At 34.5% G+C, this 24,931-nt stretch overlaps 1 protein-coding gene across 7 annotated transcripts in view; it reads right to left on the reverse strand.

Moving 5' to 3' along the window:
* ORC4 (origin recognition complex subunit 4) overlaps window positions 1-24,931 on the reverse strand; it is an 88,049-nt gene that overhangs the window by 29,474 nt on the left and 33,644 nt on the right. For 6 of the 7 annotated variants that reach the window (XR_012094183.1, XM_007964940.3, XM_007964939.3 and 3 more), the window contains 3 exons: window positions 12,038-12,111; window positions 9,598-9,674; window positions 8,899-8,989 (listed from right to left, as the gene is read on the reverse strand). Coding sequence is in view for 6 of the 7 variants with exons in the window: in XM_007964940.3 (XP_007963131.1) it covers window positions 8,899-8,989; window positions 9,598-9,674; window positions 12,038-12,094 (225 nt within the window). In the remaining variant the exon portion in view is untranslated. The remainder of the gene's footprint in view (window positions 1-8,898; window positions 8,990-9,597; window positions 9,675-12,037; window positions 12,112-24,931) is intronic. The other variant, XM_007964941.3, reaches the window with a different exon arrangement.

The following is a 24,931-nucleotide window of genomic DNA, read 5'->3' on the forward strand; positions in this document are numbered from 1 at the left end:
ACCCACCATATGCATGCACATGCCCCTAAACTGAGAATCAGCCCAGCAAACCCACCCCTTGCAAAGCTGTACAGCTACCACCAGAAACTCTCAGCCTAGGCCACTGAGACACTTGTAAATGACACTAGTGTGGATTACAGCTAAAAAAAACTACACAAAGACCACATGACTGTATACAACTAGAACCAAGGGCAATGAATCACACCAAACTGACACCTCAAGACACATTCACACAAGTAAGTACTTCCTTATGACATCAATTCTGTCAGATTGGAAAAGGCAATTTTACTTTTCTACCTGAGACATACCAATCAACATAGGGACACATTAAACATTAAACATAAAAAAGCAAGAAAACATGACACTTCCAAAGGAAAACAATAACCCCTCTAGTAACAGACAAGAATCATATGGAAGTACAGAAAATGCCAGAAGAATTATTTAAAGTAATAATCTTGACAACACTCAGTGAAATTAAAGAGAATACAGATAGAAAATTAAACAAAATCAGAAAAACAATTTGTGATTGAATAAGAAATTATCAGAGATACCATAAAAAACAAACAGAAATCCTACAGCTGAAGAAGTTAATTAATGAAACAGAAAATATAATTGAGACCTTCAACAACAAACTACACCAAGCATAAGGATTTCTTAAATTGAAGACAAATTGTTTGAAATAACACAGGCAGATAAGAAAAAAAAATAGAAAGAATGAATAAAGTCTACACGATTTATGAGGCTTCAGTAAGTGAACAAATATTTGTATTATTGTCCTTTCAGGAGGAGAAAAGAAGGAAAAGGTGAGAAAAACATATTTAATAAAACAGTAGTTGAAAACTTCCCAGTTCTTGAGAGAGGAATGGACATCCAAAGGAAGCTCAAAACTCCAAACAGACCCAACACAAACAGAAGGTCTTCTCTGAGGCATATTATAGTCAAATTGTCAAAAGTCACAGACAAATAATTAAAGCAGCAAGAGTAAAGTGTCAAGTCACTATAAGGGAATCCCTATTATACTAACAGTAGGTATCTTCTTCTTTATAGCAGATTTTTCTAATTAAAAATTTTAAACTCTTTATCATTTCTAAAAATGATATTTTAAAACATCTTTCATCCTTCTTCTTTACATTTTAGCTGATTGTCAGAATATACAACAGCAGATTTCTTAAGAGAAACCTGACAGGCCAGAGGGGAATGGGATGATACACTCAAAGCTCAGACTGAAAGAACTGTCAGCTAAGAATATAATACCCAGCAGCTTCAGAAATAAACGAGAAATAAAATGTTTCACAGACAAGCAAAAACTAAAGCAATCTGTCATCACTAGACCAGACTTAAATGAAATGTTCATGGGAGCCTTACATCCATAAATGAAAAGATGATAACCACCATTATGAAAACAGGGGAAACTATAAAACTCACTGGTAGTGCAGATACATAAAGGAGAAAGAGAAGCACCCAACTGGAAAAATAAATGAGAGGAAATAAGAAACAAAGGATATACAAAACAACCAGAAAACAATCACTAAAATGACAGGGTAAGTCCTCACTTATCAATAATAATCTTGAATATAAACCAATTAAGTTTCCCATTTAAAAAATATAGAACAGATAAAAAAATGAAACTCAATTATATGCTGCTACAAGAAACTCACCTCACCTGTACAGACACACAGACTTTTTAAAGGTATGAAAAATTATCCTAGGAAAATGGAAAATAAAAGTGATACGAAAGTTGTAAAAACAAAGAACATTATATAATAAAAAAAAGGATCAATTCAACAACAGAATATAACAGTTGTACATGTAAATGTACCCAACACTGAAACACTCAGATGTATAAAGCAAGTATTATTAGATCTAAAGAGAGATAGATTGCAATAAAATAATAGGAACTTCAACACCTTATTCTCAGCACTGGACAGATAATTTAGACAGAAAATCAATAAAGAGAGACTGAATTTGAACTTCACCATAGACCAAATGGACCTAAAAGACATTTATAGAACATTTCACCCAACAACTGCAGAATGTATATTCTTCTCATCAGCACACAGAAGATTCTTCAGGACTGACCTTATGTTAGGATACAACAGAAGTCTTAAACATTTTTTTTTAAAAAAGCAAAATCATATCAAGTATCTGATCTGGCCACAGTGGAATAAAACTAGGTATCAATAATAAAAAGAACTGGCTAGGTGTGGTGGCTCACACTTGTAATCCCAACACTTTGGGAGGCCAAGGTGGGAGGATCCCTTGAGCCCAGGAGTTTGAGACCAGCCTGGGCAACACAGGGAGACCCTGCCTATATATTTTTTAAAGTAGTAAGAGGAACATTAGAAACTATACAAAAATACAGAAATTAGACAACATGCCCCTGAACAATGGGCAACAGAAATTAAGAATATTACAGATTCCTAGAAACAAATGAAAATAGAAACACAACACACTAAAACTTAAGGAACACAGCAAAAGCAGTATTAAGAGGTAAGTTTATACCAATATATACCTACACCAAAAAACTAGAAAAATTTCAAATAAAGAATCTAACAATGCAATCCAAAAAATTAGAAAAATTTTAAATAAAAAATCTAACAGTGTATTCCAAAGAGCTAGAAAAGAACAAACCAAACCCCAAATTGGTCAAAGGAAATAATAAATATCAGAGAAGGAACAAAATTGAAACAAAAATTGCTTAGATAGACTAAGAAAGACCAAACTAAATAAATGAGAAAAGAAAAAAGAGACATCACACTGAATATCACAGAAATAAAAAGGATCATTACAGACTACTATGAAGAACTATACATCGATTAATTACAAAACCTAAAGGAAATGGTTAAGTTCCTGGACACATAAAACTGCTCAATATTGAAGCAAGAAGAAACAGAAAACCTGGAGAGACCAATAACAAATAATGAGGTAGAATCAGGAAAAAAAAGTCTTCCAACAAAGGAAAATCCAGTACTGGATGGCTTCACTGCTGAATTCTACTAAACCCTTAAGGAATTAATGCCAATTCTTCTAAAACTACTCCAAAAAACTTAAGCACAGGAAATCTTTCCTAATTCATTCTATGAGGCCAGCATAACCCTGACAGCAAAACTAGACAAGGACAAAACAGCAACAAAAACTACAGGTCAATATCTCTGATGAATATAGATGCAAAAGTCTTCAACAATGTATTAGTAAGCTGAATGCAAAAAGATCATTCACCATGATCAAGTGGGATTTATCCCAGGGATGCAAGGATGGTTTAACATACGCAAATCAATGAACATCACATAGCACATCAATAGAATGGAGGCTAAAAACTATAACATCCCAATGGATGCAGAAAAAAATGTGATAAAATCCAACATCCCTTCATGATAGAAACTGTCAATAAATAGGTACAGAAAAAAAGCACCACAACATAGTAAAAGCCATATATGACAAACCCAAAACCAACATCATACTGAATAGGGAAAAACTAAAAGTTTCTCCTGTAAGAACTGGAATACAAGGATGTTCACTCTCCCCATTCTTACTCAACACAGTACTAGATATTCAAGCCGAAGCAATTGGAAAGGAAGAAGTCAATTCTTTCCTTTTTGCAGATGACATAATCTTACATATAGAAAAATCTAGAGACTCTACCAAAAAACTCTTAGAATTTCAGTAAAGTTGAAGGCTACAAAATCAATATACAATAACCAGTAATGTTTGTATATACTAACAACAAACTAGCTGGAAAAAAAAAAATCAAGAAGGCAATCCCATTTATAAGAGCTACCAAAAAAACTGAAGTACTGAGGAATAAATTCAGTCAAGGAAGTAAAGGTATAGTTTTGTACAAGGAAAACTACAAAGCACTGAAGAAAGAAATTAAGAGGATACAAACAAATGAAAAGACACCCATACTCACAGACAGAAAGAATGAATATTGTTAAAATTACTATATTACCAGAAGCAATCTACAGTTTCAATGATATTCCTATCAAAACACCAATGATATTCTTCACAGAGACAGAAAAAAAAAATCCTAAAATTCATATGAAACAACAAAAAATGCCAAATCGCTAAAGCAATCCTGAGCACAAGGAATTAAGGCTGGAGTCAACGTATTACCTAACTTCAAATATACTACAAAGCTGTAGTAACCAAAACAGCATGGTACTGGCATAAGAGGAGACATGTAGATCAATAGAACAAAATAGAGAACCCAGAAATTAATCTGCTTATCAATAGCAAACTGATTTTTACAAAGGCCAAGAACACTCATTAGGGAAATGGCAATTTCTTCAAAAAATGGTGCTGAGAAAACTGGATACGCAGAAGAATTAAACTAGATTCCCATCTCCCATCGTACACAAAAATCAATTCATAATGGATCCAAGACCTCAATGTTATAAAACTACTAGAAGAAAATATAGGGGTAATACTTCAGGATACTAGTCTAGGAAAATATCCCATGAGTAAGAACTCCAAATCACAGACAACATAAAAAATAGACAAATCCGATGACATCAAACTCAAAAGCTTCTGCATAGCAAGGGAAACAATCAATACCATGAAAAGACAACCTACAGAATACATGACAATATCTGCAAACTATTCATCTGATAGGGATTCATATCCAGATTACACAAGGAACTCCAGTATCTCAAGAGCAAAAAACTGATTTGCTTAAAAAACAGGCAAATTATCTGAACAGACATTTCTGAAAAGACATACATATAGCCAACAAATACATGAAGAAATGCTTAACATTATTAATTATCAGGGAAATGCAAATAGAAACCACAGTGAGGTATCATCTCACCCCAGTTAGGATGCCTATTTTCAGAAAAACAAAAAATAATAAATGCTGGTGAGGATGCAAAAAAAAGGGAACTTTTATACACCATTGGTGGGAATGTAAACTCGTATAGCCAATATTGAAAACAGTACAAAGGTTCCCCCCAAAACACTACAATTAGAACTACCATATGGTCCAGCAATCACACTACTGAGAATTTATATAAAGGAAAGGAAATCATTAGATCAGAGAGACATCTGCACCCTGTATTTATTGTTGTACTATTCACAATAGCCATGATATGGATCAACCTAGTTGTCCAACAACAGATGAATGGATAAAGAATATGTGTATACACACACAATGGAATACTGTTCAGCCATTAAAAAAAGAAATGAAATCCTGTCATTCACAGCAACATGGATGAAACTGGAAGAAGTTATATTAAATGAAATAAGACAGGAAAAGAAAGTTAAATACCATGCGTTTTCATTCATCTATGGAAGCCAGGGAAAGTAAATACTATAGAAGTCAAAAGTAGAAGAGAAGATAGGGTAGGAAGGGTAGGAGGAAAGGAGGGATAGGGGAGAGATTCAATCACGAATACAAAATTACAGCAAGATAGGAGGAGTAAGTTACAGTGTTGTACTATCAGTGTTCTGTAACTATAGGATGACTATAATTAACAATAATATTGTCCAATAGCTAGAAGGATACTGGATGTTCCCCACACAAATAAATGATTAATGTTTGAGATGACTGATATGCTAATTATTCTGATTTGATCACTATACATTCTATGTATCAAAACATCACTATATATCCCATCAAAGTGTATAATTATTATGAGTCAATTTAAAAATAAACTATAAAAATGTTAATTACTATTTAAAATGACTATTTTATGAAATAAATGTTTTGAGCTATTTAAGCCAGACTTAGACAAGAAGGAAAGACTCTTAGAAAACTGAAATGCAATATCAGATTAGAAGAAGCAAAAGACAGCACTGGCAGTAAAAAAAATCACATTGGCCATATGATAGAATGCTGAGAGGGGGGAAAAAAAAACATGAAAAAGATGGTAGACACAGAAAAATGAAAACAAAGATTTAAGAACTGAATATTCTAATATTGGATATTCATTTTTTTCCTAATCCTAAGAAAAAATGAAAGAGGATATTCAAAAATAAAAGAATATTATTCTTTAGTGAACAATACCCTCTAAATTTATACTAAAACAGTATGCAGAATATTAGTGAATTTTATGATCAACTGTTAGACATAGTCAATGAACAACTAATGCAATAAGAGAAGAAAAGGAATAAAAGGTATGGAGATAGGGAAGGAATAATTAAAAGTGTCTGCTGACAGATAACATAACTGAGTAAAAAATCTCAAAGAATTGACAAAAAAACTAATGGAATTGAGAAGCGATTATAGCAAGGTTGCAGAAAACAAGGTAATATACAAAAGCCAACTGTTTAGCTATCTCCCAGCAATGAAGACTTAGAAAAGGAAATTAAAAACACAGCACTCTTCACACTAGCACCAAAAAAAAATGAAAAATTAGGTATAAATCTAACAAAACATGTATAATATCTTTATTAAGAAAACTACAAAAACTGACAAAATTCCTAAATACATAGATACTCCATGAATGGGGAAGACTTTCCTAATGTGATGTATAAAGTCAACACAAAATCCCAGCAATTCAATACAAAGATTCCCAGAATTTTGTGGGTATGTATAAAGTGATTCTAAAGTTAATACGAAAAGGCAAAGTATGCAGACAGCCAACACAATACTGCAGAAGAACAAGGTCAGACAACTGACAGTACTTACCTTAAAGACTCACTAAAAGTCTACAGTAATCAAAACAATGTGATATTGGCAAAAGAACAGACAAAGCAAGGGAACAGAAAGAGAACCTAAAAATACACCCACATAAACATAGTCAGCTGATCTTTGACAAAGAAGCAAAGGCAATTCAATGGATAAAAGACAGTCTTTCTCCAATTCAGCATTCATTTCCAAAAAAAAAAAAAAAGGAATCTAAACACAGACCTTACACCTTTCACAAAAATTAACTCAAAATGAATCACAGACCTAGACATAAAATGCACAACTATAAAGTTTGTAGAAGATACATAGGAAAAAATCTAGATGACCTTTGGTTTGGTGATGAAGCTTCAGACATAACACCAAAATCATAACTCATGATAGAAAAAACTGACAAATTAGATTACTAAGATCAAAGACTTCAGTTGGGCACAGTGGCTCCTGTCTGTAATCCCAGCACTTTGGAAAGCTGACGCAGGATTGCTTGAGCTCAGGAGTTCAGGACCAGCCTGGGAAACATAGGGAGACCTTGTCTCTAAACAAAATTAAAAAACACATCAGGTGTGATGGTGCATGCTTGTAGCCCCAGGTACTCAGGAGGCTGAGGTGGAAGGACTGCTTGAGGCCAAGCAGTCCTCTTGAGCCCAAGAGGCCGAGGCTACAGTGAGCTGTGATCAGGCCACTGCACTATTTTCTAAGTAAGTAAATAAATAAAAACTACTCTACCGAACATACTGTTAAAAGTATGTTTGACATAGCAAATAGTATGTTTTGTATGTATACATAGCAAAATAGTATGTTTGACAAGCAATAGTATGCTTGACTTTGACATAGCAATAGTATGAAAGACATAGCAAGATCCTGTCTCAAAAATAAAAATAAAAATAAAATATTCTGCTCTGCCAAAAGACAATGTTAATATTAATAGTATGAAAAGAAAAGCCACAAACTGTAAGAAAATACTTGCAAAACAAAACTGAAAATCAGAAATATAAAGGACTCTTAAAACCTATCAATAAGAAAACAACCCAAATTAAAAATGGACATAAGACACCTCACCAAACATATACAGATGAAAAAGAAGTGTATGAAAAGATGCTCAACAGCATGTCATTAGAGAATTACAAGTACAATGAGACACCAATCTACACCTATTAGAATGGTTAAAAAGTTTCTTAAATTTAAAAATTTAAAAATTTGAAATTTAAAAACATTTCACAGAGTTCTCTTGTGAAAACCACCCAAAATAATAGTGAATTCAAATGCAAAGAAAAACCATAATAAAAAACTCAAGAATAAAGAAATAGTGATTTATAGAAGCTGAGTATGAGGACTAAAACAAATTAAACATAGATTTGAAACCTAAAAATTACTGTAAATATGATTATAAATGTGAAAATTTGTGAACTATTAAAAGAAATTACCTAGATCTAAATTCTCAATTTACATACTTTAAACAATACTTGAGATGAGTGATAACAGTAAAATCCTAACATATTCATCATAATAAATTTCAATATATATTGCTTAAAATGTTAAAAAATTTTTACTTATCCATTTTTTAAAGTACATTAGTAAAAAATTTAAATTTATTGTATATAATACATGAGAACAGATTTTACACAGACTACTTAGCATTGAAATTAATTACTTTCAAAAGTTAACACCCATAATTTGTCTCCTATATTGCATAAAGGATATGAAAGAAATGCTCAAGGGGAAATAAGTAAGAATATCTTTTTGAGGTAACTAAGTAAATACAATAAAGAGGAAAAGGAGACAGGAATGATATAAGATGTGAGCATGCATCTTATGTAAAACTATGTAAATTAGGGTTAAACAATAAATAGTAATAATGTAGGAAAAATAAAAAGAATGCATGATATGATAGTACTCTAACCTATAACAAAGGGAAAAACCCTACCTTGCAGCACTGATGTAAAGAATAAATGAGAGAACATAATAAAAAGACACATAGTACATGCTCAATAAATGCTATTTTCTTTTTCCACTGGAAATCTCTACTTCTTCAAGGACAAAAGACCATGTTGGAACAAACATCAATTGACAATTTGTCACTAGGAGGACAAATGAGGGGAAAAAAGGTCTGCTACACTCAAATATACCACCCTAACTTTATAAAGTTTTACATGTCTTCCATGATTAAAAAAAAAAAGGTAAAATGTTACAAAATAATGAAATGAAAAATATTTTCAGTATTATATAAAATAAGAATCATCATATGCCAACAAACACCAGAAATGAACAGCTTTTACCATAGTTTTTCCTGATCCTCGGGGTCCGATAATGAGGACAGAGTTACTCTCTCCATGGAGAGCGGTCCTTTTTAGCAGCTCACTTAAGTGTCTAAAATGATATAAATAGGACAAAATTTTAAAAATGAAGCTGGAATACTTTGTTAGGTTGTAGTTTTTTAAAGGGCATATTTGAATATGCATAGAAATTTCCTCTCTTCTCTCCCTCTGGGCACTTGGACTAGCCTCTGAATGGTCCTAAACAGAAAAATACAAAAGAAATAGGAGGGTAGTATAGACTCTGAAATCTTCAGGTGGAAATGTATCAGATTGGAATATATTCATTTGTATGATCGTGGGGACAGCAGTGGCAACTCTCAGGACTCTTGGATTCAAATCTCTTTTCCTACTAATACTCTGAACTTTCACTCCATAGTTGGCTGCTGGGTATTAAGGGCAAGATGGTTAGAATTCTCTCCACAGTATTAGATAACATAAACAAAACAAGATTGAACATTAAAGTGCTATTGCATTATGGAAATATTTGTATCTGCTCCTGCTTCACGCTATGTGGTGTTTCTATTCACAAAGCAAAATTTTTTACTACTATAAAAGTGTTTGTTAGGTTTATTTAATATCAAACTTGTTACATAATTTTTGCAAGACCTGGAAGGCACCTGTAAGTTGGTCCGTAACAGTCAAAAGGACAGCTAGACTTACTTGTATTGTACTTGCACTCCAAATAGGTTACTATGTGGACTCTGATGACAAAATCTTTCACGTAAAATTCTTTGTACCTGATGAAAATAAAGTGAATAAATATAAAAATATTACACATGCAATAAAAAATGATTAAGAAAGCACATTTACAATAGCCAGAATTAGTTATTAATGAATCAATTCAACCCTCCCTAAATTCTTATCCTCTAGAGTTATGGCACCATAAGTTAAAATATTAATGGTGTTCTTATCTATCTCAAGTCCCACAGGAAGAATGAGAATTTAGTTGTGAAGGTTTCAGAAAAGGGAGAATCACTGACTTTAGTTACGTTAGCAACTCAAGGGCTGTTTCAATGCATGTGAACGAGTTCAGAAAAAAATTCTTACAAGGAGCTATATTTTGAGTTCACCTTAGAAAAAGGGCCTTAGACTTAGTCATGAAAAATTATGTCAGATAATCTACCATACTCTTTAAAAAGATGGACCATTAAAGTCATTCCTTTTTGGATCTGCAGCTAATAACAGAGGTCTTTCAAGGACAACCTTAGGGTGCTATCTCAGATTTGGCCCCATGAACTGGAATAAAAAACCTCCAAAAATATTTGCTTCTCCTAGACTGACGGCATGGAACTAATCCTTCATGTATCAAAGAAATAAATCTGAGTTCTTGTTCCATGTACAGAGGCTAAGCAAAGAAAATGATTCACTAGGGACAAAATGATACATACTTGTTCATTATAGAGGAAGTTAGAGTAAGGACACTGGCACCAGAAGAGGCTACTATATGAATTTTAAAAGGTTAAGTCTGTTCTAAATTTTAATTTCTTTATCTATAAAATAGGGACAATAACACCTTGTTGCAGGCCTGTTTTAAAGATTAAAAAAGGCGGGTGGCCGCGATGGCTCACATCTGTAATCCCAACACTTTGGGAGGTCGAGATGGGTGGATTGCTTGAGGTTAGGAGTTCAAGACCAGCCTGGCCAACATGGTTGAAATCCCTTCTCTACTAAATATTCAAAAATTAGCCAGACGTGGCAGATGCCTGTAATACCAGCTACTTGGGAGGCTGAGGCAGGAGAATTGCTTGAACTCAGGAGGCAGAGGTTGCAGTAAGCTGAGATTGTACCACTGCACTCCAGCTGGGGCAACAGAGCAAGACTTGGTCTCAAAAAAAAAAAAAAAAAAAATTTAAAAAGGCAAAAGGCAATTATCTGTAACACAAATAGGCTTTGTACAGGTAATAGCTAATATCTATAAAAATACATAAAAGAACATATATATGCACTCAACTAGTCATAATGTGTATTCCTCTACCTAGATGAGATCAAAAGAAAAAACTCAATCCCTTCCTTAAAAAAAAAAAAAGATCAAAACAAAACAAAAAACCAAAACTTCATTAAAATCTCTTAGAGGCAGTAATGGGGTGTAAAACATAAGCTAGATAAAGCTGCAGTGACTAGTTAGAAGGTTCACAAATCCCAAAGTGATCTGGCATGGAAGTTAAACACGTATATACATGTATTGAAATTAATTCAGCTGTACATGCAGGATTCGTGCACTTTACATATAAAGGTACGTAAAGCATATTTCAGTGAAATTTTTTTTTTTAGAAATAGAGTTAAACAACTTCCTTCAAAAAGAAAGCCAAGTCTTATGAAGGAATACCAGTAACATTTAATTTTTATTTAAAAACTACATGTAGTTCAGGTCAAGCTAGATACATACAAACATAGAAATACCATGCTCATTTCCCTACTAGACTATAAGCTTCTTAAGGAAGAGATATACAGATAGATGTTCAGCACTTGGAATACAGTATGCACTTCTGATAACGTTCATTATAAAAACACTCGATAAACGAGGAACGTTAACGGAACTTCCTCAACTTAATAAAGGGCATCTAAAAAAATCCTACAGCTAATATCACATATAATAGTGAAAGACTGAATGCTGTCTCTCTAAGATGAAAACAAAGACAAGAATGTCCATTCTTCCCATTCCTGTTCAGCATTTGTTCAAGCCAGGGCAATTAAGGAAGAAAAGGGGGGAAAAAAAGGTATCTAGATTAGAAAGAAAAAAGTAAAAGCTTGAATTCTGACTACCCGGACTTAATAAGGATAAAATTAAATTACAGTATAAAACATTAATATTAAAAAAAATATATGAACTCACAAAAAGGATAGAGAACAATCATAACAACAAGAAAATCTGTTGGTCCACATTTAATTTTTACAGAGTCTGGAAAATTTTGCTTCCAGATGATAATGTTCTTACGACCTTGTACTGATATCTCAAGGTCTTGTACTGACATCTCCTGAAGGTTAGAAACAGTGATTCTTCTTATACGCTAAAGGGAAAATTCAAGTTAAGAAGATAACTATTTCTCTCAACACTTTTATAGGGTAAAAGGTCTTGAGGTTAATGAAAATACATACTAACCTGTGAAAGGCACTCTGCGTGAATTAAGCTGTTACTCTTTGATTTACGACTGCTCATTTCAACAAATTCAAATCCTTAAAAAAATTGGCATAAATATTATAAACGTAGTGACTTGAAGAGATAATACCTAAGAATTTACTGTTCTACAATTAAATACAAGTTTTTAAAAGTAAAAAATGCTCAAACCCTAAGACCTTCAAAATCTTTGATGGCTTCATTTTGTCCAAGTACAGGTTTATTCAACACTCTCATACCATACTTTAGGTACACTTGGTTTTATTGTGCTTTGCAGACAGTGCATTTTTTTAAGTAAATTGAAGGTTTATAGCAACTCTGTGTCCAACAAGTCGATAGGTACCATTTTTCAAACACTATGTCCCCATTTTGTCTGTCAGCATTTTTCAGCAATAAGGTATTTTAAAATTAAGGGATGTACATTTTTTAGACATAATACTACTGCACACTTAATGGACTAGTATACTGTAAATATACATTTTATATGTACTGAGAAAAGTTTTGGGTGATTTACTTTATTGTGATATTTGCTTCACCGCAATGGTCTGGAACTGAACCTGTAATAATACCTCCAGGCCTGTATGTGGTTCTTAACAGCTACTCCTCCCTTTCCATTAAATCTTCTATTCACCTTCCCTTTCTTCCTTTTTCTTTAACTTATATGCTTCCTTTATGATTATCCCACCCATCCATCCCACAGGATCATCCTTCATAGAAAACCTTCCTTTCTTGCTCCACTCACCAACCATACACAAATAATCATTACAGACTAGGTTAAATGCCTCTTCTTTAAATACTTATAAGTGCCTGTATTTCTCTTTATTATTTAATTATTTTAAACAAAATTATCTGTTTATTTGCTAGTGTTTCCAAATTGAGATTTTTTATATTCCAAGCATTGTAGCACAATACTCAAAACAAAGTTGGCAATGAATAAATGGAATGAAAAAAAATTAATGAAAAATGTATAATTCTTGTAAAATTCTCCTCAAGTTACCATACTCATAGACAAATACCTTTGACTAAAAGACCTAATTTTCTTAGCACTGATTTCCTATAGGACTACTTTAACAGTTAGACAGTAACAGCTTAAGCAGTGTTTACTTAGGTATCAGGAATTGTTACAAATAATTTGCATTTATCAACTCATTTAATCCTCAAAACTACCCTATGGGATAACTACTATTATAATCCTCTTTTAAGGTTAGAAGACACAGATAGGCTAACTATGTTGACCAAAATCAAACAGTACGTAAATGGAAGAGCCAGGATTTGGATCCAACCAAGTTAACCGCTTTTTTAAAAAAGTGTATTCTGGTCTCATCTAGTCTCCAGAAGAAACACAGCTTTGCTGACACCCTGAATTTTGCCCAGTGAAAGACATTTTGGAACTTTTTTACTGCCAGAACTCATAAAACTCAAGAAAAGCTCACCTATCATCAAATCACCAATGATTAACATTATAATAACGTGAGAATGACGGCAGCAAGATGAAATAGGAGGCCCTTCAGCTTGCATTCCCAAATAGCAACAATAATTTCACAGCCACCCACGGACAAAAGTGTCTTTGTGTTAGCCTTGAGATGCAGGCAGGCGTCTGTGAAACCCCAGTGGGGCCCAAGACCTGGGAAAGTCAATTTGAGGGCAGATCTTCATTCACATGACAGGTTCCCCAACTGTGGTCCAGGCTTCAGACTTGGAAAGGGCCCTGTCCTCCTGAGGGCTTAGCTAAAGCCTGATAGGACCTTGTTACCAGGGGCTGTAGCAGGATATGAACCCTATCTGGTGGTGGACTGGACTTTTTCTAGGACATTGGTCTGTACAGAGGATGAAGATATGCAGAGAAAAGACCTGTTACCAGGTGTGTGGATGGTGTGGCTTTCTCTGGGAACCTGGGAGGGCTCCTACTGAGTAGATAACCTGAGCAGGCACTACTGCCATAGTCCCCAGCTGAGTGGGGCTGGAACTAAGTCACAGGGTTGATTCAGGGCCTACAGTCAAGACTTAGGTCTTCAGGCCTGTCTAAGGTGTCATGAACCTGCATGCCTCCCTTCAGGTTCTTAGGTTGGTGGGCCTGCTCTCAAGCTGTACTGAGAGGGGCTGGAGCCACTTTTAAGGGGTGTTTCAGGGACTGATGAGGGACCTGGGTCAGGTGGCCTGTTGGCAGGGCTATGGACAGCCCCATCTCCCTCCAGGATGCTGGGTAGGCAGAACTGCTCTCTCACCATAGCTGAGCGGGGCTTATGCCAAGATTCAGGGTTGTTTCAGGACCTGCTGTGGGACTGATATCTGCCTGCCTGTCCTGAGGACACGGAAGGATGTATCTCCTGACTACAGGAGAATTTCTGTGCAGGATTTCTGTAAGACTGTGGCTAAGATGTGCTGGATTCCCAATTCATAGCTTTTTCAGCATATGCTACAGGACAGAGACTGGCAAGTCTGTACTGATGGCATAGACATATGAGTCTCCTAGCAGTTCCTTGTGCAGGCAGGGTTGCTCTCAGGCTGCAACCAAGAGTGGCAGGAGATGAGCTTCAGGGCTGTTTCAGGATATAATGTAGGACCAAGTTCAGAAAGCTTGACCCAGGGATTCATACCGTTTTGTCTTCTTGTGGGTCCTTGAACTGATCTCAGACCACAGACAAGTTAAAGTGTCTTATCAGGGTCCACAGTTGAGACTAAGGATAGTGGACTTATTTTCTGAGGTACCAGTGTGCATGACCTTTCCTGGGCCTCTTGGTGAATAGTTTTGGTAGCAGGCTAATATCCTTGATGAATATAGGTACAAAAATCCTCAACAAATATTGGCAAATCTAATTCAACAGCACATTAGATCAATTAACATGATCAAGTGGTATTTATCTTTGGGATGCAAAAGTGGTTCAACATATGTAAAAAAATATGTAAATGCCATAATGTATTAACAGAATGAAGGACAAAAATCACATGACTGACTCAACAGATAAAGAAAAAGCTTCTAACAGAACTCAATATTCCTTCAGGATGAAAACTCTCAATACATTAGGTATAAAAGGAATATACTTCAACACAATAAAGGCCATACATAACAAACTCACAGCTAACATTGCACCCAAAGGTAAAAAGTTGGAAGCTTTTCCTCTAAGATCAAGAACAGGACAAGAATGCCCACCTTGGCTATTTATATTCAATACAGTTCTGCAAATCCTAGCCAAAGGAATTAGATAAGAAAATTAAATAAAAGGCATCCAAGTCAAAAAAGAGAAAGTTAAATGATCTGTTTGCAGATGACATGAATTTTATATAGAGAAAACCCTTAAGACTCTACCAAAAAACTGTTAGTACTAATACATACAGTAAAGTGGCAGGATACAAAATCAACATACAAAAATCAATAAGATTTCTCCACACTAATAACTATTTGAAAAAATTAAAAACCAGTCCTAATTACAATAGCATCAAAAACAAATTAGAAAGAAATGCAACAAAGGAGGCGAAAGGTCTGTCATTGAAAACTATACAATATTGATGAAAGAAAGTGAAGACACAAATAAATGGAAAGACACTCCATGCTCACGGATTTAAAGAATCAATGTTATTAAAATTTCCCTACTACTGGAAGTGAAGGTCAAAGTAATCTACATCAAAATTCTAATGACATTTTTCAAAGAAATAGAAAAAACCCTTAAAATTCATATGGACCCACAAAGACATTTAATAGCTAAGACAATCATGAGCAAAAGAACAACGCTGGAGGTATCAGACTACCTGATTTCAATACCTAGTGCAAAATAAAGATAATTCAAAACAACATGATTCTGGCATAAAAACAAACATACACACCACCAGAATAGAGAGTCGAGAAATAAATCCATACTTTTATAGTCGACTTATGTTCAACAAAAGTGCCAAGAACACACCATGGAGAAAGGACAGTCTCTTCAAGAAATGGTGTTAGGAAAACTGGATATCCACAGGCAGAATAATGAAATTGAACCCTTATCTCACATCATATACAAAAATCAACTAAAAACAGATTAAAGACAAATGTAAGACCTGAAACATAGGGAAATAAAACACAGGGGAAAAGCTTTTTGTCACTGGACTTGGCAAAGGTTTTTTTGGATATGACTCCAAAAGCACAAGCAAGAATAATGAAAACAGACATAAAACTAAAAAGCTCCTACAAAGCAATCAATCAACAGAATGAAGAGACAACCTACAGAATAGGTGAAAATATTTGCAAATGTTACATCTGACAGCAGGTTAAAACCCAAAATATGTAGTCGGTCCTCATTAGCAGATTCAACCAACTTAAGAGAGAGAAAATTTAGAGGGGGAAAAAATGCAACAATAAAAATTAATACAAATTTAAAAAACAATACATTATAATGGCTATTTACAAAGCACTTACATTGTATTAGAAGTTATAAGTAATCTAGAGATGATTTAAAGCATATGGGATGGTATGTGTAGGTTATATGTAAATACCATGTCAATTTATAGAAGAACCTTGAGCATCTACAGATTTTAGTATCTGAGGGGGGTCCTGGAACCAGTTTCCTGTGGATACAGAGGGATGACTGTATAAGGAACTAAGAAAAAATAGCAAGGAAACAACCCAATTTAAAAAATAGTCAAAAAGATTTCTCACAGGACATAAAAATGTCAAATAGGTATTTGAGAAAATTCTCAGTGTTACTAATTTTCAGGGAAGTACAAACAAAACCACAATGAGATAACATTTCACACCTGCTAGGAAGGCTATTTGTTAAAAAAAGACAAAAGATGATGAGTGTTGTTGAGGATTATGAAAAAAAAGGAAACCCTGAAACACTGTTGATAAAAATGTAAATTAGTATAATCATTATGGAAAACAGTATGGAGGTTCTTGAAAAAATTAAAAGTCAAATTATATAATCCAGTAATCCCACTGAATATCCATCCATATATACAAAGGAAATGATTAATACATCAAAGATATATCCTCACTCCATATATACTGCAGCATTATTCACAGCCAAAATACGGAATCAACCTAAGTGTCCATCAATGGATGAAAAGATAAAGACGACGTGGTGTATATATACACAATGGAACACTAACTCAGCCTTAAACAAAAAAGAAATCCTGTCATTTGCAACAACATAGATGCATCTGGAAGATATTATGTTAGCTGAAATAAGCCAGGCACAGAAAGACAAACACCACATAATCTAATTTATACAGTAGTCTCTCCTTATCCATGGGAGATGAATTCCAAGGCACCCCTCAGATGCCTGAAATCATGGATAGTACAAAACTCTCTCTCTATACTATGTTCTTTTAATCTGGTAACCTAGATGGCTACTGAGTGATTAAAGGATACATAGTATCAGGGGAATCTGCCCCCAATATTTCAACATCAGTTCTATTTTCCGTAAATGTTGTCTGGCTGAGAAAGAGTACAAAGAGGAATTTTACAGCTGGGCTGCCAGGGGTGACATCACATATTGGTAGGACTATGATGCCCAACTAAGCCTCAAATCAGCAAGTTGTTTATTAAGGGTTTTAAAAGGAGAGGGAGTGTAAGAACAGGCAGTAGATCACATGCTTCAAAGGGCAAAAAGGAGAACTACTGACAAGGGTCTATGTTCAGCAGTGCATGTATTGTCTTGATAAACATCTTAAACAACAGAAAACAGGGTTCAAGAGCAGAGAACTGGTCTGACCACAAATTTACCAGGGCGGAGTTTTTCCCCACCCTAATAACACTGAGGGTACTGCAGGAGACCAGAGCGTATTTCAGTCCTAATCTCAGCCGCATAAGACAGACACTCCCAGAGCAGCCGTTTATGGACCTCCCCCCAGGAATGCATTCCTTTCCCAGGGTATTAATATTAATATTCCTTGCTAGGAAAATAATTTAGCGATATCTTCCCTACTTGCACATCCATTTATAGGCTCCCTGCAAGAAGAAAAATATGGCTCTTTTTGCCCAACTCCGCAGGCAGTCAGACCTTATGGTTGTCTTCCCTAGTTCCCTAAAAATCGCTGTTATTCTGTTCTTTCTCAAGGTGCACTGATTTCATATTGTTCAAACACACATGTTTTACAAACAAGTTGTACAGTTAACACAATTATCACAGTGATCCTGAGGTGATGCACACTGTCAGCTTACAAAGATAACAGGATTAAGAGATTAAAGTAAAGACAGGCATAAGAAAATATAAAAGTATTATCTGGGAACTGATAAAAGTCCATGAAATTTTCACAATCATGTTCCTCTGCCACGGCTTCAGCCAGTCCCTTGGTTCAGGGTCCCTGACTTCCTGCAACAATGTAGCATATACAGCATGGATATGCTGGACAAAGAAATTATGTATGTCCCAGGCAAGATGGAGCAGGACACTGCAAGATTTCATCACACTACTCAGAGTGGCATGCAATTTAAAGCTAATAAATTGTTTACTTCTGAAATTTTCCATTTAATATTTTGGAACCTCAGCTGACCAAAGGTAACTGAAACAATGGAAAGTGAAACTGAGGATAAGGGGGGGACTACAGTAGGTGGAACCTCTAACAGGGGAACTCACAGAATGAAAGCAGATTTTAAATTTTCTTGTTACAAAAAAAATGGTATGTGAGGTAACAGATATGTTAATAGGCTTAATTTTGTCATTCTACAATGTATACATATATTAAAACATCATGCTGTATACTATAAATGGATAACAATTTTATTCATCAATTAGAAAAAAAATACATATAAAATACATATCAAAAAGCGACTAAGTGGCAGAGCCAGGATTTGAACCCAAATAAGTTATACTCTTATTCAATTGTTACTTATTTAGCCAACTGTTTAAAAAAAGAAGTACAAACACATTTCAATAACCTGAAGGAAGATCAGCCAATATATTTTACATTCACATTTATTAATTTCATATAGTGGCAATTAGAAAGCAAACCATGGTAATGCTGTTTTCTTCTCTAGAAATGTTAACAGGTCCTTAGCTGAGCCAGGCCTTGACAGACAGACCAGCAAGCAAATCTGTGTCCTCCTTAATGTGTAAGCCAGGTAACTAACGCCTCAGCCAGCAAAAGTCCTCTGGCTCCAGGCTTCCTAACTGAAAATTAAATAACAGAGTACTCGATTATTGTCTTGACCCTTAAGCATCTTCTTTCTTAGAAGAAAAGTGGTCTTCTCAGTTGTCTTAAGATACCTTCTAGCAGTCTTTTATGTCTAAAGTTTTATCTTATTCTATTTAAGTTTTTATTTTCCCTAATAACTATTATGAGAGGGAAAAACCTTTGTAGCTACATTTTATAGTCTCAACTCTGGTTTATGATGCTCTTGACTATCTCTCAGCCAAAATCTAAAATCACAAGGAACTATGTGATAATTGTCTCCTAGATTATAAGGCTAATTAAAATGTAAAAAGGAGAAAGGGTTTTGCAGTATGTTTTATTCTGTAGAACTACATTAGCTATCTTACAGTATTCTTAGAAGTAAAAGATTTTTTTTTGCCCACTTCATGAATTAAGAAAGAATTACTCAGAAAAATGAAATAAATGTCCACAGTTCCAAGGTAGGTATCTAATCTGCCTCTTTGCATCTTATATAAATCAAGTATGCTATTAAGATCATTTTTTCTTCATTTGGGGCCAGCATTCAGAAAAGAAACAACAAACACACCACTATGGTATCTACCTTATAACCTACATAAATTTTGACTGTAAATAAAGTTTTAGTCCAAAGGTTATTTTGACATCTTGCCCCTTCATGTAATGCTCAAATATCTACTACATAATAAAGAATATTTCAAAGACAATTCTAATAGTACAGATGAGACAAGCTTCAGATGGGAGAAAACACTTGCAAACCGCATATCTGACAAAATATCTGTATCTAAAGAATCCTCAAAACTCAGTAATAAAAAAAGAAGCAATCCAATTAGAAAATAGGCAAAACACACACGTAGACATTTCACCAAAGATATACAGGTGGCAAATAAGCATATGCAAAGATGTTTAATATCATTATCCACTAGGAAAATGCAAATTAAAACCATAGTAAGATATCACTACACACCGATTAGGAGAGCTAAAATAACTCAAAGATGGTGAGAATGTAGAGAAAATGAATCCTTCATTTAACCACTGGTGGGAATGTTTCTTGACATGGTTACTCTGAAAAGTTTCTTGTCAGCAGTTACACTTACCAGGCCACATAGCAATTGCACTCTTGGGTACTTACCTGACAGAAAAACTTATGTTCACACAAAAACCTGTAAAATGTATGTTCATAATAAATTTACTTGTAATAGCCAAAACACTGGAACCAATTCACTCAATGAGCCAATGGGGTTAATGAATTAGTTCCACTGATGCTTTTTCACTGAAGTCAGGAAGTACCCAGACAGTAAGGGACTGCCTTTTAAAGTTCTTCTGATATTGGACAATGCCCCTGGCTACCCAGAATCCCAAGAGTTCAACACCGAAGGTTTTTGTCCAAATAGTCCACTGGTCCCCAAACACAAAGTCTCTAATTCAACCTGTAGATCAGGTCATAAGGACCTTTAAGGTTCATTACACACAGAACTCTATGGAAAGGAATGTCAACACTATGGAAAAACCTCCACAGAAAGAACACGATGAAAGTCTGGGGGGATTATCCCACTGAAGATGCCCTGTTGTCACAGAAAAGGCCGTGAAAGCCAACAAGCCTGAAACAAATTCCTGCTGGAGAAATCTATGTCCAGATGTTGTGCATGACTTCATAGGATTTATTACAAAGCCAATCAAGAAAATCATGAAAGAGATTGCAGATATGGCAAAAAGGGTGGGGAGTGATGGGTTTCAAGATACGGGTCTTAGAGAAATTCAAGAGCTAACAGATACCGCATCAGAGGAATTAACAGAAGACAAGTGGAGACAGATGCTTCTGAACCACTGCCAGACAGTGAGAAAGATGCAGAAGTTAACAGTGCCAGAAAACAAACTGACATTAGACAAACTGGCAGAACAGTTCTGAATATAAAAGACTGCTCTTGATTTCTTCACAACATGGACCCTTCTATGATACAGGTACTGGAATCAAAGCAAATGGTTGAGGAAAGGTTGATACTGTATAGAAACTTTTTAAAACAAATTAGAAATCAAAAGAGATAGACACAAATTACAATGTGTTTCTGTAGTTACACCCAGTGTGCCTACCTGTCTTGTCTCCCCTTCTACTTCCTCCACCTCTTCTACCCCTAGGCAACAAGATTAACCCCTCCTCTTCCTCCTCAGCCTACTCAACATGAAGACGAGTAGGATGCAGACCTTTACAATGAGCCACTTCAATTTAATGAATAGTAAACATATTTTCTTTATAGAGTAGATATATTTTCTTTCTAAATATTTTTTCTTTAGCTTACTTTATTATAATACAATATGTAATACATATATAAAATATATATTAATTGACTATGTTACCAGTAAGACTTCTAGTCAAGCAGACTATTAGCAGTTAAGTTTTTGGGGAGGCAAAGGTTACATGCAGATTTTCAACTGCTTTGGGTAGGGAGGGGGTGTTTTGACCCCTAACCCTTACATTGTTCAAGAGTCAATTGCATATGGAGGAAATTCTCATTACTGCAATTCCAGAGCACTACTATATTATACATCAGAGAGCTGCTGACCATTTTAAATTTATTTCTGTATTGACAAAGTACAAAAATTATAGGAATTGTAAAAATGTGTCATCTAAAGCTGTCTGCTCTCTGAATGGCCTATGCGCATTTCCCCATGACAGTAAGTCCCCTACAATCTATACCTTTACAAAGGAAGAGATGAATTCTGAAATATCTTCACTGACCACTACTTACTGTATCTGTATTTGAAATTTTATAGTTACATGCTAACCAAAGCAGGATGACTAAATAAGCTCAAGACTCAATCACGTGTATATTCACACTTCCCATTTTTCAACTGAGGTGGCTTATTTGTCGTAATTCTCCATTCCTATGCTTTCCAAGGGTTGCTTGTTGATAAATTCTAAAAATTATGAAGTACATCCTTTACTGCTCTTGAGATTTCATGAGTACTTATAACTCTTCTTTCTCATTATGCCTTCCTCAGATCCAAACCCTCACTCAGTGCCTCTATGTCTACCTCACCAATTCTGCATAATGTATTTTAGACTAACTGTTTGGCCAACAACAATGATAACTGTTTAGTAAACTCTCTTAACATCTAAAGACAGAATTAGAAAATAGCTGACACTAATAACTTATTCCTACATATAGCTCAATAGCCATTCAGATGTCAAATGTTTTCCTACCTTAGAAATAGAATATAAAAGCCCTCCATTTAGTTTGCACAACTAACTTAAGCTCCTCATCTTAGGTTAGTTCTAATCACTGTTTTATAGACTAACATAATCCTAAACTTTGTGGGAGAAGCAACCTGGATGAATTCCTGGTGACAGTCCTTCATGTCAAATTTGAAGTTTGGTCAATTTACCAAATACTTCTCTGCTTGCTGACTAGCAAAGGTATACAACTTCTATCTATATTATGAGCAGATTACAACTAACTTAGAATAGCTTCTTAAAAGAATTCAGAATTATCAAATCTTACAAGGGCACACACATGAGACTTGCTTTGGGATACTCCACCAACTCCATTTGAAAATAAGTTGCTCAATAAATTACTGCTGAATGAATACGTTGCAAATATAAGTTTCAAAGTATATTAATATATGTTGAATATGTTAACTAATTAATACAAAATATGTTTTCAATAGATTATTGCTTCACCTAAATAATACTGTTGTCATAAGTCACTCACAAGTCCTTTCATGCAACAGACTGTATGCACTCAACTTGCTACTGTCAGCAATGTAAATAAGATATAAATTTTCTGATGATGCTGAGTTAAGCTATGATAACAATTCATGATTAGTGAAATATGACCAAGCACCACAGATTGGCATTATCTGCTCAATTTCCATATGTGTGTTTCAGTATGGGTAATAGATATTCATATATAAATGAGTTCATGGTTTTAGTTTCCAGCATTGCTTAAAGATGTATTTTCACTAAACTGAAAGACAAATTTTTACTGGAATGACATTACAAATGATCTAGAAAATGAGCACATTTTGAAAAACGATTAAATAAAATGTTTAATCTACATAAACTGTAGTTAATAAGACAACCAAGTAGCTACAAGTCAATGCCAGACCTTCTCAATCAATTTAACCTAACATTTTAGTGTTTACTTATTACAAGGCTCTGTGACAAGCATTATGGGAAAGATGAGAAATATAAAATTTGGTCTCTAAACAAAACTTAGAATCTTGTTGGAATAATATATATGTGTATATGTATGTGTACATATGTATCTCCCACTGATAAGGCAGTATCCGCATAAAATGAGGGATACACTCATAGGGTTAGTAAAGAAAGGGACCTCAAAAAACACATAGTACTACCTATAGAAGTGAAAACAAACACAGAGATTTTAAATGACCTGCCCAAGATGACATAGCTTACTTAACAGCAGCAGTAGCTGTTAGGTCTATTGACTCCCAGAGGTTGGTTAGTCTCAACTGGCATGAAAAAAACCCTGCAAACATCAGAAAAGTCATCAAAATAATCGTTGTGCTTTTCTTTAGGAGACAAAACATAGCACGGTAATACATTGTGAAAGAACACGGTTACTATAATAGATGTTCAATACCACCAATTCACTTCTCTTTGAAGGTCTATGTGTACAATTTGTATTTTCTTCTGTAGACATTTTCATTTACAGATCATAAACTTTCTTCCCGTCACTAAAAAGGAATACATGTTTCATACAGAAACTTTAGAATTTTAACAAGGAATTGTGCAGATAAAATGGTAAAAAATGGAATCAGAGAATCTTTCTCCTCTATCTAATAAAGCAAAACAAAAGTTGTTAAACAGAAGTACCTTAGCAGTAACTAAAGAGACAGTTAATAATAAACAAGCCTAGAAAATTCTATAGGAGTTCTCCATAGCTCCTAACTTTAACCTCACTCTTAAAAGTTATACTGGCATCAATAAAATCTCCTAAATTCTCATCAATATTTCAAATATGAAAAGAAGAAAATTGATGAAAATTGTAATTCAATTATTAAATTTCAAGCCAAAAAAAAGAATTCACTGGGACCCCAGGATGAAAAACACCTACAAGGGAGGAAAAAATGCTAAAATATGGTGTCATAATATCTACAAAGTTCTGAGAGAGAAACCAAGACTCATACGTAGCAAAGATGTCACTCACATATAAAGGTAACAGGTATAGCCTTATCAAATAAGAATGAACTCATTTAGTACACAGAGCCAATAAAGCCTTGTGTTGTGGCGGGATATGGGGAACTCAACAACAAAATCCAGCCAACTAAAGCATAATTAAAAACACAATTTTACACACACACACATATACACACACACACAATAGTGACCTGTGAGTCCACTAAAATAAAAAACTAAAATCAAAAAAAGGTAAATAAATAGTAGCAGGTGGAAACATAAGCCTTCACAGAGTGAAAATAATCATTCAACCAAAAAAAAAAAAAAAAAAAGAAAAGAGTGGCATGAATGCATAAGGTTGCTAATTTCATTTTTCAGAGTAGAAAGATAATAATGTCTAAACTTAAAACATGAAGTGCAAAAAAGAAACTAAAAACAATGTTTTTTTTAAGACCCAGGGTCTCACTATATTGCACAAGCTTGATTTGAATTCCTGGGCTCAAGAGATCCTTCTGCCTCAGTCTCCTAAGTACCTGGGTACACACCTTGACCAGCTTGAAACTTTTTTTAACCTAAGATTGAGATCTTTTAAAAAAGGAACCTCTTGGGTTTAATAAATATCTGAAGTCCAGCAATTCCTATAATTTGTATTA

This window comes from Chlorocebus sabaeus, chromosome 10, assembly GCF_047675955.1.
Source record: "Chlorocebus sabaeus isolate Y175 chromosome 10, mChlSab1.0.hap1, whole genome shotgun sequence".
NCBI lineage: Eukaryota > Metazoa > Chordata > Mammalia > Primates > Cercopithecidae > Chlorocebus > Chlorocebus sabaeus.